Source organism: Serinus canaria, chromosome 1, assembly GCF_022539315.1.
Source record: "Serinus canaria isolate serCan28SL12 chromosome 1, serCan2020, whole genome shotgun sequence".
NCBI classification, from domain to species: Eukaryota; Metazoa; Chordata; class Aves; order Passeriformes; family Fringillidae; genus Serinus; species Serinus canaria.
This window is the reverse complement of record NC_066313.1, coordinates 36194589-36214721: the sequence shown is the minus strand read 5'-3', so window position 1 is coordinate 36214721 and position 20133 is coordinate 36194589. Positions and strand designations below refer to the sequence as shown.

The window sequence follows — 20133 nt, the reverse complement described above, 5'->3', positions numbered from 1 at the left end:
CTGACTTTCAACACTGGTACTTTGTGATAGAGGGACATAATGTAATATAAAAATTACCTTATTACAAAGTAATATCTTATGCTCCAGTATTTAGTATTGCCTTTTATTCTGCAGGAGTTGATACTGCTTTATAAAATATATTTACATATAATTATTTCACTGTCCACTTAAAAGCATTACTGAAGATAGAATTGGTATGGGAAAAAAAACCACTCCTAAAACAGAATGCAAAGCATTAGATATTAGTGTTGTGGTCAATGCATTATCATTTTCTAGGTTTAAAGAACATAATTCATGTAATCTGAAGTGATTATTTAGTGTTTTTATCAGTTACAAGAAGCTTTTTCTTTCCCCACTAGCTGTAGGATTTTTACCAGCCTCCAGGTAGAGCACAACCCATTAACAACTATTGTTTGGTCCATTGAGGTTTTTTATTTATCTGTTTTCCCTCCATTCAGACACAAGAATATTGTGGCAGACAGTGTCAAAGACCTTCCTAAAATGAGATCTACTGCTCTCCTCTCATCCATAAATCCAGACATTGTATCACAGAAGGCTATCAGGATGGTCAGACATGATTTCTCCTACATAAATCCATTAATTTTCTGTTCCCAGATTTTCTGTTCCTTTTCTCCTTCACGTGCCCTGAAATATGCTCCAAGATGACTTTGCTCCCTGATTTTTCCAAGGACCAAAGTAAATATGACTTGCCTGTATTTCCCTCTATTATTCTTTTGGCCTTTCTTGACAACATTTAATTTCCCTTGTCACCAGGGATTTCCCCCAAATTCCAGGACTTGTAAAAGACAATACAGAGTGGTGTTAGAAGGACATTGGTCAGTTCTCTTCAACACTCTTGAATGCAACCCTTCATGTTCTGTATATCCTTATGGTTTGAGTTGTATCAAATAATCCCTGATTCAATCTTCATCTCCTAAAGGAAATTCTTACTGAGGTCTTTGACACTAGGGACTGGGAGGCTGACTGAGGCCAAGGCAGCACTGGATACGTCAGCCTTTGCTGGGTGTGCTGTCCCTAAATCCCACAATCCATCCAGGAGCAGGCTCACTTTCCTCCTTCCAGCCTTTTCTCATCAGTGTGGTTGTAAAAGCTTTTCTTATTGCCTGTAGCATCCCTTAAATGTGTCTGTTTAGTAGAATTTCCTGAACACCCAGACTTCTCCATGTGATGTTTCTAAATTTCTCTTTTATGGTATGTCCTTGCTTAAATCTCTTCTTTGTGGTTTTTCTTAGTACAGAGCTTTGTGATGAATTCTCTGATTAAGCAAACTGGTCTGGTACACTTCCTTGTTTGGAAATTCTGCAAATTAATGTGTTCCTGCTGGTGGAAGCTGTAGCACATAGAAACAATCCCTGCTCCCCAAAAACATGGGTTAGAGACTTAGAAGTTTCTTAAAGGCTATTCAGAGCATAATCTCCTTGTTATGTTGTTTTTTTTAATACTTGGTGAGAGAGGGCCAACTTACTCTATTACTTAATATATTGTTTAGTCTTTAGATGGTGATTAGAGAAGATAATTTACCTGGCATGATTGTTACAATTTATGGCACCATGATGGATTCTGTTACTACAAAAGAATTCCAAAATAACAGATGCTTCTTGTCATCTTAATCATCTGTTTCTTCAATTATCTTTATTAAAGAAATGTAAAATTTTATTATGAAACAGGAAAAGAGGCCTGAAGGATAAAGATAAGTAATTTTTACTGTTCCTAAAGGTGTCTTTGGTGATGTTTCTCCTTCATATTTATGTGTTTATGGAGCAAAGTATATTAGCTTGAGATTAAAGCTAAGTATGTTCAATTTCATCTTCACCGCATTATTTCTTGCTTTATGTAGTAATCAAAAGGGATATAATGAAAATTTTATTTTCAAGGGTAATGGCAAGACAAACTTTTTAATATAAAAATTTTAATACAAAATTATTTGAATTTATTTTTGCTTTTGTTATGAAACAACAAAGTAGCAGCCATGTATCCCTGCTTCCTTTCATGTGGGATAGCTTGGTATATACAGTGCATCCCAGAGAAATGTTGGGGAGTATGGAGTGGTGATGGTGAATATTGGAAAATACCATTCTTTAGCATCATTGGAAGCAGTATGGCTGGCTCTTCAAGCTTAACCACTCCTCCTGGCTCTTTTCTTCACCTCTGCTCTCTGTAGCAAAAACAGTCATGTCCTTGATAAGCAAACATTAATTTTTGCTTGCGTGGTTGGAAACCTTTCAGCTGTCTCAGAGCCACAAATTATTTTGAGAGAGTGAGACAAAGAGGACAAAAGTTCAATTGTGGACTCGTTTCTGGTGAGCCTGTAGAATGAGAAGGAGACTGCCAGTGTGAAGTGTCAGTACTTTTATAGTCTAGGATCATTCATTTGGAGCTCAGTATTACTGAGTTTTGCTGTATGCTTTGCTTTCATTCCTTGAATCCAGAAATGCATGTTAACAGCTGGCTGCATTATTTCACTAAAAGATTTTTTATGATAAAGTATCAGCAGCAGAGCTCAAATAAATTTATTGCAGAGACAAATTAATAAATAAAATGCTTCAGATCTGACAGCCTGAAACAGGTGCCATTTCTGACCACATGGATTATAGTTAACTAAATGGTCAAATGCATTTACTCCTAATCTGGTGTGTGCTGTGCCCAGCATGTCTGCTTGCTGGTTTTGTGAAGATCACTTGGTACTGCAGCTCTGGAGTAGCTGCAGCGTGAGAACGTTCCTTGGCCTCTCACAGCCTGGTTTTCTTGGTGTGTCACCATCCAAAGGGGTTGCTTAGTAAAAATACATTAATTCTGAAGATCTGATGGGGACAGGCAAAGCAGGATGAGGAGGCCAAGCTACCATTAACTACTACTTGGACCTTTGGCTCAGAGAGAGAAGTCAGTCTGGATGGTCCCAAGGAGGAAAGTAGGGGGAACAATTGCATCATAGCTGTGTCACTGCTGCTTCATCCCTGTCCCTGTGAAGCCACACCTGCTCACACAGCCTCCTCCTGCACTGGGTTGTTGTGACACTGGATTTTGCTTTAAATGGGTGCAGGTTGTGGAAGCTGAAATCTGAGCTAACTGCACTGAGTTTTGGGGTTATATATAACAGCTTGAGGGAAGTGATTTTATTAGTGGAGCAAGGGGGGAATGCTGCCTTGAAACAGGTGTCTCATAGCAGTGGTATGTGCCAGTCCTTTGCCCTGGCTGTAGGTATTTTAAGTAGCCTGGTAAGAAGACTGGACTCAATGCTGCTGTTAAATTTCTCTTTGCTCTGTGTCATCCTTCATGTGTCTTTCTACTTAAGGAATAAAAATAATAAAAACCCTTTTGATAACAGTTTTGAAATCTTGGATGCAAGGTGCTGTAAAAACTGAATTTATTTACATGTTTGAGAAAAGAGGGGGGCTCTGGGGAAGGGATGGATCTGTCCATTCCCTGCTGTGTGTCAGGGCAGTGTCCTTTGTCACCTCTCCTTGTGAAGGATTAGGATATTGAAACCATCTTCTCCTGTCTGAGTCTGGTCTTTCCTACTAGCACAGGACAAAGCAATCAAAAATATGGTGGTGTGTGAGGGCAAGTGATGTGAAGTACTTTATGTTTCTGTCTCTCATACTGTGTGTTGCAGGAAGGTAATGATGAAGGAGTTTTTCATTCCAAAGGGAACAAAGCCAAACTAGATGATGTGTGTGGTTGTCCTGTGTGCAAGCTGTCCCTCTTTCTCTCCAATGTGCAAGTACAATTTGTCACCTCATAGTATAACTGCAACCTGTATTCTGCTTTGTTCCTTTTCCCATTTAGTTTTGGTTTTGAGATTAAGCAAATTTAAAAGTATGCTTTTTAGAAAACTAGATTAAGAAAATTACTTTTCATGAAGACAATCTAAGTAGATTTTAAAAAATTATCTCCTATATGTATCTTATAATCTTAATGTCTCAACAACTGAGACAAACACCACCAAACCCTATGTTAATTATCATTTTTAGCAAAAAATAAAGTACAATTATACCAGAATCTTTAACTAAAATCCTTTCTTTAAACTGCAGGTATCAACATGTAAAATATTCCCAGGTGTTCTTTATTATTTGCATTGGTTTATCTGCAGATAGGTAGCAGTTTCTACTTGATCTCGTATTCCTTTGTACATATGTATCAAAACAGTTTGGTGTCCACTGTGGAAGGCATTCTTTTTTATTAATTTATATGAGCAACTTCTCATGGAAACATTAGATTTTGTTAGACTTTGACATTTATTTTGAAAAGGTGAATAGTTTTAATTGTGATGTAGGACTTGAGAAGATGATGTTATCTTGACTTGCCAGTTGTCCAGCCTGCACGTGTATGCTGAGCTGAGCTTCTGGGGCAGTCCATATCAGAGAAATGTTTTTCCATTCTCACAAGAGATAAAGGAAAAAAACCTTGGGCAATGTGGAGGGAAGTGTTGCAGAAAAGGAGGAGGGATTTGGAAGAAAATATGCAGGTGCTGCATTAAGGAAGGGGATCCAGGAAACACTGCAGTAGGGGGAAGGTAAGAAAAGGATGCCAGATTGAGTGGCTGAGCACTGCTGCACTAAAGAAAGATGGACAGAGAGAGCAGCCTGGGATATTAGATTAGGAAAGAACATTCAGGGTGATATTTTGAATTGCTATTTTGCCTACAGGCAGAATTCTTGGCAGTTTTAACTCCTGGAAGGGACCCTTTCCTCACCATATCATAGACATCTGTATGCTAAGAATACAATTTTATTTTGTGCTTTTGGAAGATCATATGCATGTCAGACACCCATCTTTAACACATCAATGTCGTAGTCTGCTCTCTGGTCCTGGAAAAGTGGTACAAATACAAAGTTTGGTGTATGCTGGCTTCCTGCAGGACAGGGGCCTCCTCAGCACTGTCACTTCCCTTTGAAGAGAACTGGTTCTATGTCACTTGAGACAATTTGCTTTTCAGTTGTGTGAAGTTAACCACTCCCTAGTAATATCCAACATTTTTTGAATGTACTTAAGAATGAATATACTTAAGAAGCACCCAGTCTTTTTGACTGTGCCTATTTATAAAACCTGCTGTTAGGACAATTTTTTTGGGCCATACTACTGATAGTACATACATACTAGTGTATGTACTGCTTCTTCTTTTCACATGCAACATTTGAATACCACTGACCTGGTTTTCTTTGTCAGAATTATGTTTGAATACCTAGATAAAATCTAAAATCTGGTATTATCAGAAAAAATAATTTATTTTAATTATTTTAGTGAAGAAATATTAAATAGCTTTATTTTTGAGCAAAAGGAAAATATAGCAGAAATTATTACTATTAGCATTTTAAATTTCAAAATTGGTTTCTGGCTTCCTAAAGATGCTTGTAAATTAATTAAGTCCTACTAGAAATATGGAGAGAAAGGCTTTTTAAGTGAGCTCTGTGATTAAAGTATCCTGATGAAGTCATAATATGCTTTGCTTTTGAGCTATCTATGGATAGGTCCACAGTTATAGTCAATATCTTTACTTAGGTCCATAGATCCTAATTACAGCTGTGCCCATCCTGCTCAAGGATTTAGCATGGCATATGCATTAGTTTCTGATAGAAATAAGCTAGCTCAATATTTGATTACTGGAGGAAGTATTGGGATATGGTAATCACATACTTGACTTCATTAGCAGGTATAATGCGTTTTTCAGTGGAAATAGCAAAACTTTGTTTCTCCCCAGCAATCTCACTGGAATTACCTCCCAACAAGCAAGTCTAGCTAGTAATTTACTGATTCTGTAATTAAGAGAAAAAGTTGTAAAAGAAGCAGCACTACAAAATAAAGAGAATAAAATAAGGAGTATCTTCCCACTGGGGTGTTATGTCCTTTAAGAAAACCTAAACATTGTACTACAGCATTCCTCCCTTCAAAAAGTCTCAGCTGACCCAAATGTGGAACTACACAGCTGAGAGAGACTGGAGAAACCATGAGTTGCAGTTTTTGAGATTAGACTGCAGAGTTTAAGGTAGAAGCAATATGGTTATACCTCTTGTTATCTCTGCAGAATGCTTTGTTCATATGGCCCACACTCTTTTATTCAAGCCTAAAGACAATTTAACTGTTGACCAAAAAATGTGTCTTATTACTAATACAGAACTTACTTCTTCAGCTGAGCTTCCAAACCAGAAGGTTTCATGACTGCTGATAAAGGATCAGAATTTCTTCTTTACATTGTATTTTTGACACCTACAAATGTCTGGGAAAATCAGGCTTCCTGCCTGTAGGAATGCCCCTTATTTGCTTCTGGAAAAAGGAGCCCTTTGTTAACTCTTGAATACATTCTTTGGTAGGTAATAAACATGCATTGTATTTCTCTTGGCTTGTTAGGGAATAAATAAGACACTAATTAAAACCTTGACACACTTTTCCAAACCTCCTCCCACAGCAATATCCAGATTCATACAAATTTGTATGAGTCAGACAAACGTTTGATGAGATTCAAATCAACACACTGCATTTTGTTTTTCTGTAACTTGAAGCAATTACAAACTAGAGTTGGATTTTTTTCCAATCAAAAAATAAGAAACATAGTCTCATTATTTTAATAAGTGTTGGAATCAAAACTATGAACTGTAAATTAATGAGTGCCTTCTAAACTCTGGAACACATGTGGAACTGAAAGAGGTCTGTTACAGAAGTTGAAAATCTATATTTAATGAATACACCCACTACACCTATTGAATTGGCAAGATAATAAGTGTGCAGCCCTCTCTTTTACTTTAGAACAACACATTCAACATAGTCATTAGCTGGGAGTTTTACCAGACACTGCAATACACTTCAGCTACACTTTTCAATTACTTTTGGACTCTGTATGGCTGTGTAAGTATCACACTTAGCAATCTGGTCTGAGTGCTCATCTTATATTGTTTGTACATTAATGGTGCCTACTCTTGTGGCTTGAACTATTATGGCTGCAAAAGTTACAGTGGTGGGTATTTAGTGACTTTTATTAACTTTGGCATAATTCCTTTTGCACTTCATTCAGCTTTGTCCTGGATAATGCATAAACAGGTGACATTTCCAGTCTTCAAATGTCACATCATGTAATGGAAGAAACTGTTTGGCATTGAGTAGGTCCATCCTAACAATGGGATAAAAAAAAAAAGCCTGTCTTACCTATTTTTGAGTGCCAGGGTGTTTCTAAGGTTTCCACTTCTGTCTCTGCCCAGTTTTTCTTTGACTAAACAGTGCCTGTCATATCTCTGTAGAATCCCAAAGTGTTAATAAACTACAGTCATCTCAAGCAGGAACAAGTTAATTGATTTTTTTTTCCTAGCAGATCTGTGCATGATATGTCCTTTTCAAATAGGATGTGCTAGTGAATCCACTCTCCCTCTGCAGGTTTATACCTTTTAGTCTTAACTCCTTTTCATGTGAGAACTCTATAGTTACAAGTTTCATAACAAACAGTTGCCAGGTAGCAGTGGGCAATTTTTGTGTTCTGTAAGTGAATTTTGAGTTTATTTTCCAGTGCAGTTTTCCCAAAGTTATTCTCAATGGAGGACACCAACAGGAACATCATTTGAATAGGCTGCCTTTCATAATCACAGTGTCAGAATTTGATGCAGCTGGTGCCATTCAGCCCACAGCAAAGACACTCTGCAAATAGAAAGCACAACTTTGTGGTTTTGCATTATAAAGCTAATACACACCTTTTCGATTTCGTCCTCACATATTTTGTGGAGATCTCCTTCCTGCTTGTTCCATTTGTTCATTACCATAAACACTGAATAACATATGGTCAGTGAAATTGAACTAAAACCAAACATGCTTTTATTTTGGCTTCAGAGTGAAGGAGGGAGTTAGGGGAAAACCAAAACATATTACATGGTATTTTTTTGTGTGCTGGTAGTATTTACACCTCTTTTCCCCTTCCCCTTTATTTATGATTGCTTCCTTGTCTTGATGAGATGTGGTGGAAAGGTGCAAACAGGCTGATGCTGTGGATGTTTACACTAATGTCTGATACTTAAAAGGCAGTATATTCATGGAAGGGAAAAAAAATATTTCTGCCACATACAGCCGTCATGAGGAGGTTTTTGAAAGCTGTTTTAATCCAGGACTGAAAACATGACACAGCTGGTGTATCTGAGTTAATACTAGGGGACCTTGCCAGCCAAAGCAGTTAAAACCAGAAGTGTTTCTGATCCAACATGACAGATTCTGTTTCTATAACTTGTAGTTTCAGAAGGTGACACTGGCCAAACTTAGAAGGCTTACTGGGCCTTGTGTTCAGACTCTTCTTGGCAGGGCCAAGTTCTCATTTAGTTAACTAGGCAACTATTACAGCAACATTTTACAGACTGAATGCAGTTGTACAAACCAAGATTGTTCAAGTGTGTAGGTAAAAGTCACTTAAATGATTGTGTGACTGCCAAGCCACACAGGTTTGTTCATCAACAGGTTTGTTCATTTTGAATAATTTTATGTGATTTTTAGATTATTAGTTATACAAATTGATAGACAATAATATATTTTTGCCCCATGTCCTGAGCAGTATGCAACAGCCCCTTCTACTCTTCCTTGGCTTTTATTCTTTCATCCTAAAAGTTACTGGCAACCAAAAAAGTAAAACATTTCCTTGCAATTTCATATCATCCATTTCTTTATGATTTGCAGGCTAAATCTCTTTACCCTGTAAGTACAAGAATACTTAAACTTGATGCTCTGCCAGCTCATGCAGAAACTCAGAATTGAAGCTGGGTCTCTCAGATGAGCATGAAGATGTGGGTTACTGACAAATATGTGCATTCATCTGTATAGTGCACACCACATGGAGCTGAATGATGGAGCTTTCTAAAAAGCCTGAACCACTCAGTTGTGTGTTTGTTGCACTTTTGTTTCTCATGAGGACATTGAGTCTGAATCCACCATTTCTCCTGTTGTTCTTTAGGTGCTGTAGCAGTTCTGATCCCTCGCCTAGACCTGGTGATTTCTTTCGTTGGAGCTGTCAGCAGCAGCACTCTGGGACTGATTCTGCCACCTCTGGTTGAAATCCTCACTTTCTACAAGGAAAACCTAAGTTTATGGACAGTATTTAAAGATGTTTTTATAGCTGTTGTTGGATTTGTTGGATTTTTAACAGGGACATATGTGACGGTTGAAGAAATCATTTATCCTGCTTCCACAGTTCTTGCTAATGCAACAGGGACCTTTCCTGCAGATATAAATTCTACAGACTTGGTGGTTGGGTTAAAGTAATTAACCAGGCACTGTGAACTATTTTGTTCCTTAACAAGAAATTCTTGACTCAGGACCTGCTTTCAACTACTGGTACTGTGTAAAGAGGTACAGTTTGTAAGATGTAGGATATACATGTGAAAATACATTATTTTTTTAGAAAGTAATTATATATCTCTTCTGGACTTTGAATGAAAAGTTGCAAGATTTTTTTTTTTTTTGCTTATCAAAGCAATATTACTTTCATGCAAAAACATTCAACATCACACATGATAAGCAGTTTATTTTTGTACATTTTGGTAACTGTTACCCTGACCCATTTTTTACACCATTTCTTTAACCTTGATTTCAACTATACAAAAGTATGAAATGCTGTATTTTTTATTGCCTCTGGCTTGAAGTCTGTAGACTACATATCTATATTTCTATTGGAACATATAATAATTATTTTTGCATTCTTATGTTCTGCCTTAAGTAGAACCTAATATTGTCTTCATGTATTTTTGCTTCTTTTGTCTTTTTTGGAAGAAAAAAATATTAAGTTCATAATTTGGTATCTGAGTAGAAATTAGTTTTGTTTAGCAAGCCTGCATGCTGAGTCCCTATGTACAATCCTGATTTTCAGGGTTCCTATTTGACTTTCTGTCTCACACTTCATAGACGACTTTCACTCCAAATGTTGAAGCACTATTTTTGGTCTTGTTTTCTAAAAACCCTATAGTTTGTGCAATAACATAACTATTTATCATACTCATTCCTGTTTCAAAGAAACAAATTTTTCTACAGAATATTTTTAATCATAACATTCCCCCAAGAAATATGTTATGCCAAAACCTTTCCACTGTAGTCATACAAATTAAGATAGAAATAAATGTAATATTTTGCCTGCCTTCAGTATATTCCTCAGAAATTTGCCATTTGGTAATCTACCATTTGGCATTACAGTGCTAGAGTAATATACTGCTAAATATATCTATATTTATATTTTCTCTTAAGAATATTTCCACTGTCATCTACCATCTGGTGACTGTAATGTGCACTTTTATCTCCATGTGGATGAGGGCATTTCTGTTAGGGGTTTGTTACAGCATGTAGTTTAAACTGCATGTATTTGTTCAAGCAATAGTTCTGAGTAATGCTCTAATTTGGATTTTAGCATGGACAAAGTTTTAAATACTTGGCAGGCACTTGGAAGGGACGAGTCTGTCTGTGTGATACCACAGATCAACCTTTCTTATGGAAGTGCCACAGTGGAGCAAACACGGGTAGTTGGCAGAGAAGAAAAGGGTAACTTCAGCTTTTAATCTTGAAGGTTTTTTAGTCTTTTAGCTGTTTTAAAAGACATTAAATCTCAGTGTTTCCATCTGTTTCACAGTGAATCTGTTACTTACCTAACCCATATGCTACACACCTATAGAATATATTTCTGTGCAGCATATTTTACTTGATGTGAAATACTTCTGCAAAAAACATCTTTAGTAGGACTTAGAGGATTTAAATGCAAGTTACTTTTCCTCTTGGTTTTTCATCTTTCTGCTTGTGTATTGGGAGAATAAAGGGCTTTGAAGTCCATTCATATCTGTTCTGCTTCAGTTGTTTCCTGGTGAGCAGCTCTGAGAAGTTGCTTCTACCAGGGTGCAGAAGGACTGGTCCAGTTCAGAGTTTGGTGGTGATTTTGTCAGGTGCAAGTGAATACTGCCACAGTTCTATCAATGAATATTTGCTGAGCTGGATACCTACAGCCTACAGAGGTGGCCCTGGTACCCAGTGAATGTAACATGTCCTTGTGAAAGTCAGATAACTTGTTCAGAAGCTTGATAGGTTTGAGGGTTCTAATCTTAGCCATCAGACCTTGGAAAGGCTGGCCCTAATACAAAGCCATGCACATCTTCCTGCTCTGACTGCAGTGCAACCTGTCAAGGCAGAGGTTCCCAGAGCAGTGGATGGCCACCAACTGACCAGGTATGAAGTAGTGTTTATATGCAGTTGGCCAGTGTAGCCAAGTCTAACAATGTTGTATCTTTTGAATCTTTAAAATGTTTATTAATGTATTTTGCACAATGACAATTTTCTCCTACAGTGTAGGATTTTTATAATTTTAACACTCATACATTTGCATGGCCTGCTCTTTCAGACGGAAGGAGTCAGGAATCAGAGTGTCCTGCTTTGGATAAGATTAAAATGTCATGTGGTAAAAAAACTAAGTCTGACTAATGAGAGTGTCCTGTAAAGCATTGCCAAAGATTTAAGAGAGAGGAAATTCTGACAGAAACCTCTTCTGAACAAGAGTGTTCATTCAGCTTTTAAAGTGCTGTAATATGAGTTGCAAGTTAAGAGGCGGGGAATGAAACTGAGAGATTTCATAGGTATGGTTTACATTAAGGTATATATTTAAGATGGAAATGTACTTTAGCACAAGCTAAATTAAACTGCAAAATGTGTGATTAGCTTATGTTCCTGACAAGGAGCAGAAAGCCTTTGTATTTATATACTGTATATGAACTTATATTTTACAATATAATATTGTTAACAGTTTTAATGTAATTTAATCATTAGCTGCACTACAGGTAACTGGATAATTTTCTTGTCTGTAACTGTTCATCCTCAAGTATTGGGCAAATAAGAGGATGGGTTTGCCTGATGTTCTGTAAAACTTTAATCTTCTGTATCAATAAAACTACAAACTACCCTGCAAACTCAGTGTTATCCTGCCTGTCTCCACTATTGCATCACTAGAAGAAAGAGCTGTCCTAATGCAGAATTTACCTTTGAAGTTGTCCAAGGAACAGTGGCTGATGTAAGACTCACATGAAAGCTCTGGAGCTGAATTTTCATTGATAACAAATCTCATTTTAAAGTCACATAGACAGTCCTGAAGAATCCCATGTTGCTCCAAGGGTTTTCAAGAGGGCACACTTAAATTTAGGCTTCAGCATCTTTTTAGAGGTGCTGTAGTAAACAAGTTAATTTATAAATGTAAAAAGAGATGCAGGTGTTCCCATTGAAATTCCAGTTCCTATTTAGAAAACCACAAAGAAAAATCCAGATATTTTAAAATTGGACATGTCTATATACATTTGCTGTGGACTTGGCCTTTTCTGTAAGGATGGAGTCCTGTTGAGATGGCTGTCTCAACATACGTTGACAGAGAAGGGAAAGTGTTAACTTGGAAAACTCTTGACTAAAAGTGAGGAATGAGATTAGTTGATGGACAGTCTAAGAGATTCCACTCAGTTTATCTCAGGGAGAGTAAAAGGCAAGAGGGACATAATAGAAAAGTGATTATTTTATTAATTCTATATTAAAATGTTTCCTGATGAAGGGCTAGAGAAGCTGTATACATCACTCACTACCATTCTATAATTGCTGGAATGTATTATGAGCTGTGTCAGACCTCCCATTCTTCTGCTTTAATTTATTTGGTTCTGTATGTATTAATCAGTATTTCTGCTGCTGATTTCTCAATTTAATAATTCTGATTTCTCAAGTGACAAAGTAGAAAATGAGCAGTACAGCTTCAACACCAGTTGAAGTTCATTTTTCACATGCTGTCCATGGGGAAAATGACTGCAAATCTTGGTGGGGTTTCAGGAAGGGAGGAGAACCTTCTCTGTGGTTTTGTGTTATCTACAGATGTTTTGGTCATCCTGGACCTTATTAATGTGACATGAGAAGTCTGAATCTTACCCACAGTTAGCTGAATTATCCTCCAGACTCACATAGTTCTGATTAGTGTAATGTAGGTCTGTGAGCTGACTACATGCCTGGACATACATATTGAGAATGGTCTAAATATTAGTTCGTACTCAGTAGCTCAGTGGTTTCATTTCCATGTTCTAGAATGGATGAGTAGCAGTAGTTTTGTCAGGAATTGCAGTAATTATTTTACTCTTAGTTTTTTTTTTTTTTCTAAAATACTTTTATTAACAATTAAGAATTTATGTCAATTTACAGTTCCATAGATTCACTCCAAGCAGGCAGTAGCTGGGGTGTAGAAAGCAGCATCTAAGTAGACACTCAGTTTGAGTTCAGCAAAAGTTTCTCTGGGTGCAAAAGTGGTGCCTCTCAAATAAGAGATAAAGAATCCGCAAGGTTGTGTGGCCAAGCACTCATCTCCACAGACACAAAGGAGCACAGAGGCTCAACTGTGAGGGCATGAACCCCACTTCAAATAAATTCACCTTCTTTTCTGTTCTTACAGAATAAGGGTTAATTTCAAAGGAGCAACTTTCACAGGTTGCACCAAATGATCAGGAGTCTTGTAGCATGGCAAAGAAGGGGAAGAGGGGCCACTGGTAGTGCAGCTAATGGTGTGGCTAAAGATCAGTCTCTGTCAATGCACAGAAATGGGGGAGCCAAAATATCCTCATCAGGGAAATGGAGCCCTAACCTGGCTTCTTCTAGAGTTTTCACAGCACAGCAATCAGTCCATGGTCCAGGTGAGAAAATCACCAAAGAGGGTTGACTAGGGAGCATCTCTCAGGATAACTCTATAAACTGAGAGCATTACTGATTAAAGGGGCAAGGGAACACCCTGTAGGACATATGGGAAGTGTATTTTGGACATGTACAGGACTTGAAATGGACATGTGGAGTAGCAACCAAAAGTGGGAGAAGTGATGAATCAAAGTGTATTGGGAAAAATGGAATTTTATGATTCTGTGAATGTAGAGATAAAAAGGTCCAGTCAATTCCATGTGAGCAGGGAATGGTCAATACAGGTGTCAGTCTGTCCATGCCCTGTGCCTGACCAGTGCAGTCTCTCTTGCCTTCTCACTAAACTAGGACTGAATCCAGCTGTGCCTGGGCTCCTCTCTCTGAGAAGGAGTTTAGAAAGCAAGGAAGTCCTTTCTGCACCTTGTGACTCGATGGTAGGGCTTCTGGGCTTCTTTAGTAAACTTTTTCTGAAGCTTCTGCTCCCACCCATGACAATGTCCCAATACCTCCCCTGCAGAGGAGTTGCCACACCTGAGCCAGTTGTGTAAGTGAGAACATTGGCATGATAAAAAGCATTATCCCACCTTGCAGGACCCACTTCTTATTGGCCTCTTCCCTTACCTGGCTCAAACCCTGTTTGGGGTGCCTGTACACATGGTCATGTAAGCATGACCATGCTTTATCAGGAGTATGTGCTCAGCCTCACTGTGTGCTGGACATGGGGCTCTGACAACCTCACTTCCTTCCTGCTACCAGCTTTGGCAGCTCCTGACAGACCCTCCCCCCCTCATATTTCCTGAGAAAACTGGTTTCTCTGGGGCTCAGCACCATTGCCTCGTACTGCTGAGCTTTGGGCTGTCATCTTGCAGGTAAGAGGTACATGCTCCCCCCCCCACCCAGCACTCCTTTTCCTTAGGTAATAGTTTCTTTAGTGGGTTTTAAACAGCTCAATTACTTCTTAGAATTTGTGGATGTGGCATTTTGTGAGGTGTTTTTCATGATGTGTCTGGATAATTTATGCTGTACAGTATTTGTCTCGACCTGATGGATTTATTTGATTTTGTATGAGCTCAAACTACTGAAGCCAATGAAGTCCTTTCAGTTTTGTTCTTACATATGCACTCAGAAACAAAGTTTTATTTTGGGAGCATTCTCATTTGTGTCTTAGATACTTAGGGAGAATTGATTGGTCTATATTTTTGTTTTCAGCAACTTTCCAAAATTTAATAACCTTTAATGTATCCAGCCCTCTAAACGTTGACATATAAATGCCATTGGAAGTTTCAGAGTTTATTAATTTTTTTGGACCATCTTCATATCTAATATAATCTCTTTGTAGAACACAACATTTTTTTCCTTGGTTTCAGTTGCCAGCCCAGAGATCCAAGTCCTGGGAAACCAAGCCCAGTGCTCTTTTTTCATACTTTCCCAAGGTTAATAAAATCATTGTGAGGATTTGTTAGTCTTTCAGGATAATTTGTGCTACAGCATCTCCTCTAAAGCCTATGACATTGTTACTGTTAATGGATTCATATTGAATAAAAAATTATTGGAGCAATTCTTGCCCACAAGATAGAGAATCCATTTGTTCCTACTGCTGGGTAGGCTCCAGAGGGTGTCAGCCAAAGGCTCAGCAAACTTATTATTACTAAGTACGACCCAACTATATACAGGAATAAGTCTGTCAATAGGAACTTAACACTTTTACCTGGTCAGCCTTACAAGGTACCCTTCAAAGACTACACAGCTTTTACAACACAGGTACTACTTTACTTTAATCTCCAAAACTTTGCTGGGACTATTTGCATGGATAGTTGGATCACATTCATCTCCTTGCTTTCCCCTCACTTGGCAGCTCTGTTGTTTCAAGTTTCTGTTAGGAACCCATGGTGCGTATGCTGCCTCTGCAGGGTTATTGCAACTGAGTGCTCTCTCTCCTGAGTCTGATCAGTCCATGGATAATTTCTTCCCAACCTGATGTTTCACCCTATCTGTCACTGGGGGACTCCTTACTTTTCTATTTTCAGTGAGTTCTCTGCCATTTAAAGTTCTCTATTTCGATGTTAATTGCTGAACTCATGACAGCTTGGTTGAAAGGATCTTTTTATATATAAAAATAAAGACATTTCATATACATGTTTATTAAAATTACCCATTCTCTTCCTACCTAAGCTATTTTCATGGAAGTCACTGCTATGCCTTGCATCCAGTGATCTTTCCTGGCTCAGAATGCAAGGCTAGCTCTGTCCCTGGCTCTCAATTTTAGATGAAGTCATGCTACTCATCATCATGCTGTGAGCTGTTGTTTATGCTCTGCCTTGTTCATTCAAAACATCTGTATATCGTAAATGCATATCTGAATTATATTTATTGTGAATCTCAAATTTCTCCTTGTTTTATTGAACCCAGGTGTCACAGCTGATTTTAAAATCTGAGAATATGGGGAAGTTCAAGGATTCAGTTGACAATGATTCTAATAAGCAAATGTGCCTGTGTCCAGTGGAGTTATCCAAGAAACAAAATGAGGTGTATTCAATTCAATTAAATTCAACTCCATGAAAGAAGCCTCTCAGGTCTGCCCTTGATAAAATTTTCTTAGAATAGCCATGGTCTTGTGACTGCAGCACAGACCCTCAGGTAAGCTCCAGAGGTTATTCACGAAGGCACTCAGGCTGTATCTTAAATATCTGGAGGTGCCCTCCGGTCTCCAATCATTCAGTTCAAAGACCTGGCCAGGGTGGGCCTTGGCTCTCTTCTGGAAAACACACCATTTGGGCTGGGATGGTGGGATGAGAGCAGGACTGGTGTGGACCATGTCTGAGCAGAAATGCAGCTGAAAAAGCTGAGATGAAGATCCAGGCTGGAAGCTGGGGCACCCTTCTAGGTATAGTCCATGTGCATGGGGACAACCCAGGAAGATCATAGCTAACAAGACCTGATCCACTGTATAGAAAACCACCAGCAGCAAGCCATGGCCTCAGCTCTTTCCTCAGGCCTTTATTGGCTACTTTGGGACTCACCATCAGTCCTGCCTATCTTCTACAGCCTCAGACTACACACTGAAGGTGTGCTTTGTTCACAAAAATCCACACCAGTCCAGCTTTGTTCTTCCAGATATTTCCTTCCCCCTCTATTCAGCAGACGGTTGCTGTTTCCATCAGATTCAGCCAGCTCAGCTGATCATCTCTCCTCTTTGCAATTGCATTTCTGCCATGTTACATTTTATTTCAGTAACATGCCTCGCCTGGCAATATCACATGCAGTGCCAGTTGTTTATCACAATTTCTATGGTTTTGTCCTGTAAATGTTGGCATTTTCTTCTGGAGGCAAGGCTATAGTTCGTAAGAAGCTTGTCAACCATTTTATAACAGAACATTTTCCTTTGTTAAATCATAAGTGCTACATTTCTTAATTAAAATGGAGCAGGGTGACCCTTCCCAATGTTCTAAATTATAATCCTCTCTTTTTCATAGAACAGGGCTATGGATCTTGTGACTGCCAGAGGCCAGGCTGGCATCACAATTCTCCTAAAACAGTCATGTTGTTCAATTCAATGACAAATGATCCCTTACAGACACTGCAATGCCAGCAAAATTTGCTCCAACAGTTATTTTCCCAGTATAGTTTGCTTCTTTTGGAGTTTAGGGGAAGAAATGTGCTGTTTGTCCTCCAGTGAGGTCAGCTACCCTGTGGCAGCAAACAAATCTCTGGCTTGCCTGGAGACCTTACTTTAAACTGTGTGACTTCTGGCTTTGCAGTGATTGTTGACTGCCACTTTTCAGCCCTTACTCTCACATCTCTGTATTTGTGAGAGAAATTAGAGGGTTTAACATTTTTGTTGGGACTGTATGGTTTATCTCTCCCTTTCCATGTTACTTTAGAGTTAGCTGAAGTGATATGGCAAGAGATGTAATGATGTTCAACAAAAAAAGTATGAATCAAAAGGAGAGAAATGCATAAAGCATCACAGTATTCTGAAATCAAACAGAAAATAAAGTTCTTACTAGCACTGAAGACAGGGTGCTGGGCTTGACAAGCAAACATAGCAAATAAATCTATTTCCCTCAAGAATGTACCTGCCATAAATCTGCAGCGTTCTCACTTACAGACAGCTCTAGCTCACTGTGAATTGCCTTGAAGCATCTCTGTAAAATAATCTCCAGGGTGCTGTGCTTTGAGAAAACCAGTCAGATTTGTATCAACATCAGCAAGGGTTTAGCTCACCATAGTAATTAAGCAGGTGAGAATAACTGATACCTGTTTTCCTGTTTGCTTTCTTCTTTCCCTTCTTCTTTGCTACTGAAGGATGACACTTCAAGAACAATAATGCAATGTATTCCTGTCAAAAGATCAAAACTGGAGGGGCAGTTACCCAGAACTGACTGCAATACGAGTTTTTTTTTTGCAATATCTCAAGTCAGGCATGCAGGTTTCAGGCATCAGAGATTCCCATGTCTGATAGCTACTCTGGAGAATCTTGGCTTATATAATTAATACTTAAGAAGGGACCATCCATCAGGGAGTTATAGCAGATGTTCAGTGCTCTGCACAGAGCATAGATATGGTTATGGGTGGCTCACTTTGGGCAATGTTTGCTGAAAGTTACAGGTATTTATTTCTGCTATTACAGATATTTATTAGCTGCTGCCTTATCCATGCAACACATGCTGCCCTATAGAATACTATTTAAGAAGCTATGAGGGTATTGTCATCTCATGTTCAATTACCTACATCAAAGTTTGGCACAAAACAGGATTTTCTTTTTGATTGATCAATGTCATGAGCAAATGTCCTTTCTCTGCATTATTAAACACCTCCCCCTAGCATTTTTTATCTTCCTCTTCAGTTGTTTGGGAGGGTTGTTTGTTTATTTTGGTTCGGATTTTATTTTGGTTGTTGTTTTAGTTTGTTTGTTTGTTTTGATTTGGCTCTTTTAATAGAAAATTACAACATCATAGAAACTTTTGTTAAGACTCTCCTAATTTTTTCCTAAATTCTTTTACTCATATGGGGTGACTCTGCCATTAGGAGTCTGGAGGATTTAAAACTAGCAAAGAACAGTGTGCATCTCAAACCTCTATGTCTTTTTCTATATCATCTACAAGTGTAGCTGAAGCAGCGTGGCAAGAGAGGAGAAGGGTCAGCCTTCTCAAACGTCCCAGCAAGCTGGCCAGCACCGCTTGCAGTTCGGGGGGAACTGTCCCACTCTCGGTGCTTGGGACTGCGCCTAAGGAGTGCACCCTGCGCTGTAGCAGCAATGCCTCCTCATGGAAGGACGTAGATGCGTTAAAGCTTCGCCCAGCAGGGAATAACGAGAGTGCTCTCAGGTTGGGGCAAATCCAGGTTTAATGTAACTTCCAGGGAAGCCAGCAACCGAAAAGAGTAAGAAAGCAGTTACACAAGCTTAAAAAGGGTGAAGGGTACAAGGGAGGAGCCCATCTTTGGGCGAATAGGAACAAGGGGAGGGGAGTGGGGTACACAGAATTGACATAAAAAATGTACCAATAACAACAGCTGGAGGGAGGGGCCCCGGCCCCTTGGCCAATCACTCCTTGCCCTAGGTAGACGTTTTTAGAGCTAAAGGAGGTGGCAGGGAGTGACTGGCAGGGCACTGGGGAGGGGTTTACAAAGAGATACATCTATGGGCGGAGCCATAGACTGCACCAGAGAAAGTATCCACCGAGACCTGGACGAAACTCAATTGGAGACCGGGGAGGAATTAGAGTAACTGACAACAGTAAGGAGGGGAGGGAGAACCAGGGCAGAACCATTACAAAACCGGGGGGAACGGAACAATCCAACACAACACATCATCTCCCCCTTTTTTGTTTAAAAAAGAAAATAAATGAGGAATGGTTTTAAAAGGAATTGAATTGAATTTGATTATTATGTTCCGAGCCAGGATAAAGATCTCCGAACCAAGGGTGGCTAAGTGGGGCGGAGGTCCATTGATCCTCTTCAGCAGCAGGCACATCGTCGGATTGTTCATCGACTGAGCTCACCACTTGGTTACTGCTCGGAGGGCATGTCACTTTGAGCAGTAGACTCTTAACCAAACTCCAACCAATAGAAAAGGCTATTAGAACTACAATTAAGAACTAAAAGCACAATCTTTAAAATTGACCCCATCCAACCCAAAAGGCCCCAACCAGAGAAAATGTCCCCCAGCCAGTGCGATATTTCTTTTTTAATGTCTTGGACCATATCTCGCATTTTCTGGATGGCTGTTCTCGCATCCTCAGCTTTTGATGATAAGTTAAGACAGCAGAGACCCTCGAACACCTCACATTGATGGTTGTGCAGCAGGAGGAGGAATTCGAGGGCAGCCCGACTTTGTAGCATCACCTTCCTTATTATTTCCTCGTCTGTTAGGAGGTCTGATAGAGAGGCTGATGTATGATTGGCTTGTTTAGCCACCCAACATTCTATGTGGGCCAATTCACCTAGAGCCTTAGCTGCAGGTACCCAAGGCAA

At 39.1% G+C, this 20133-nt stretch overlaps 1 protein-coding gene across 1 annotated transcript in view; it reads left to right on the top strand.

The window, feature by feature from the left end:
- Nucleotides 1–11911, top strand: part of SLC36A4 (solute carrier family 36 member 4) — an 87649-nt gene extending 75738 nt beyond the window's left edge. The window contains 1 exon segment of the mRNA XM_009102748.4: nt 8936–11911. Coding sequence (XP_009100996.3) covers nt 8936–9243 — 308 coding nt within the window. The 3' untranslated portion in view covers nt 9244–11911.
- Nucleotides 11912–20133: the final 8222 nt, after the last annotated feature.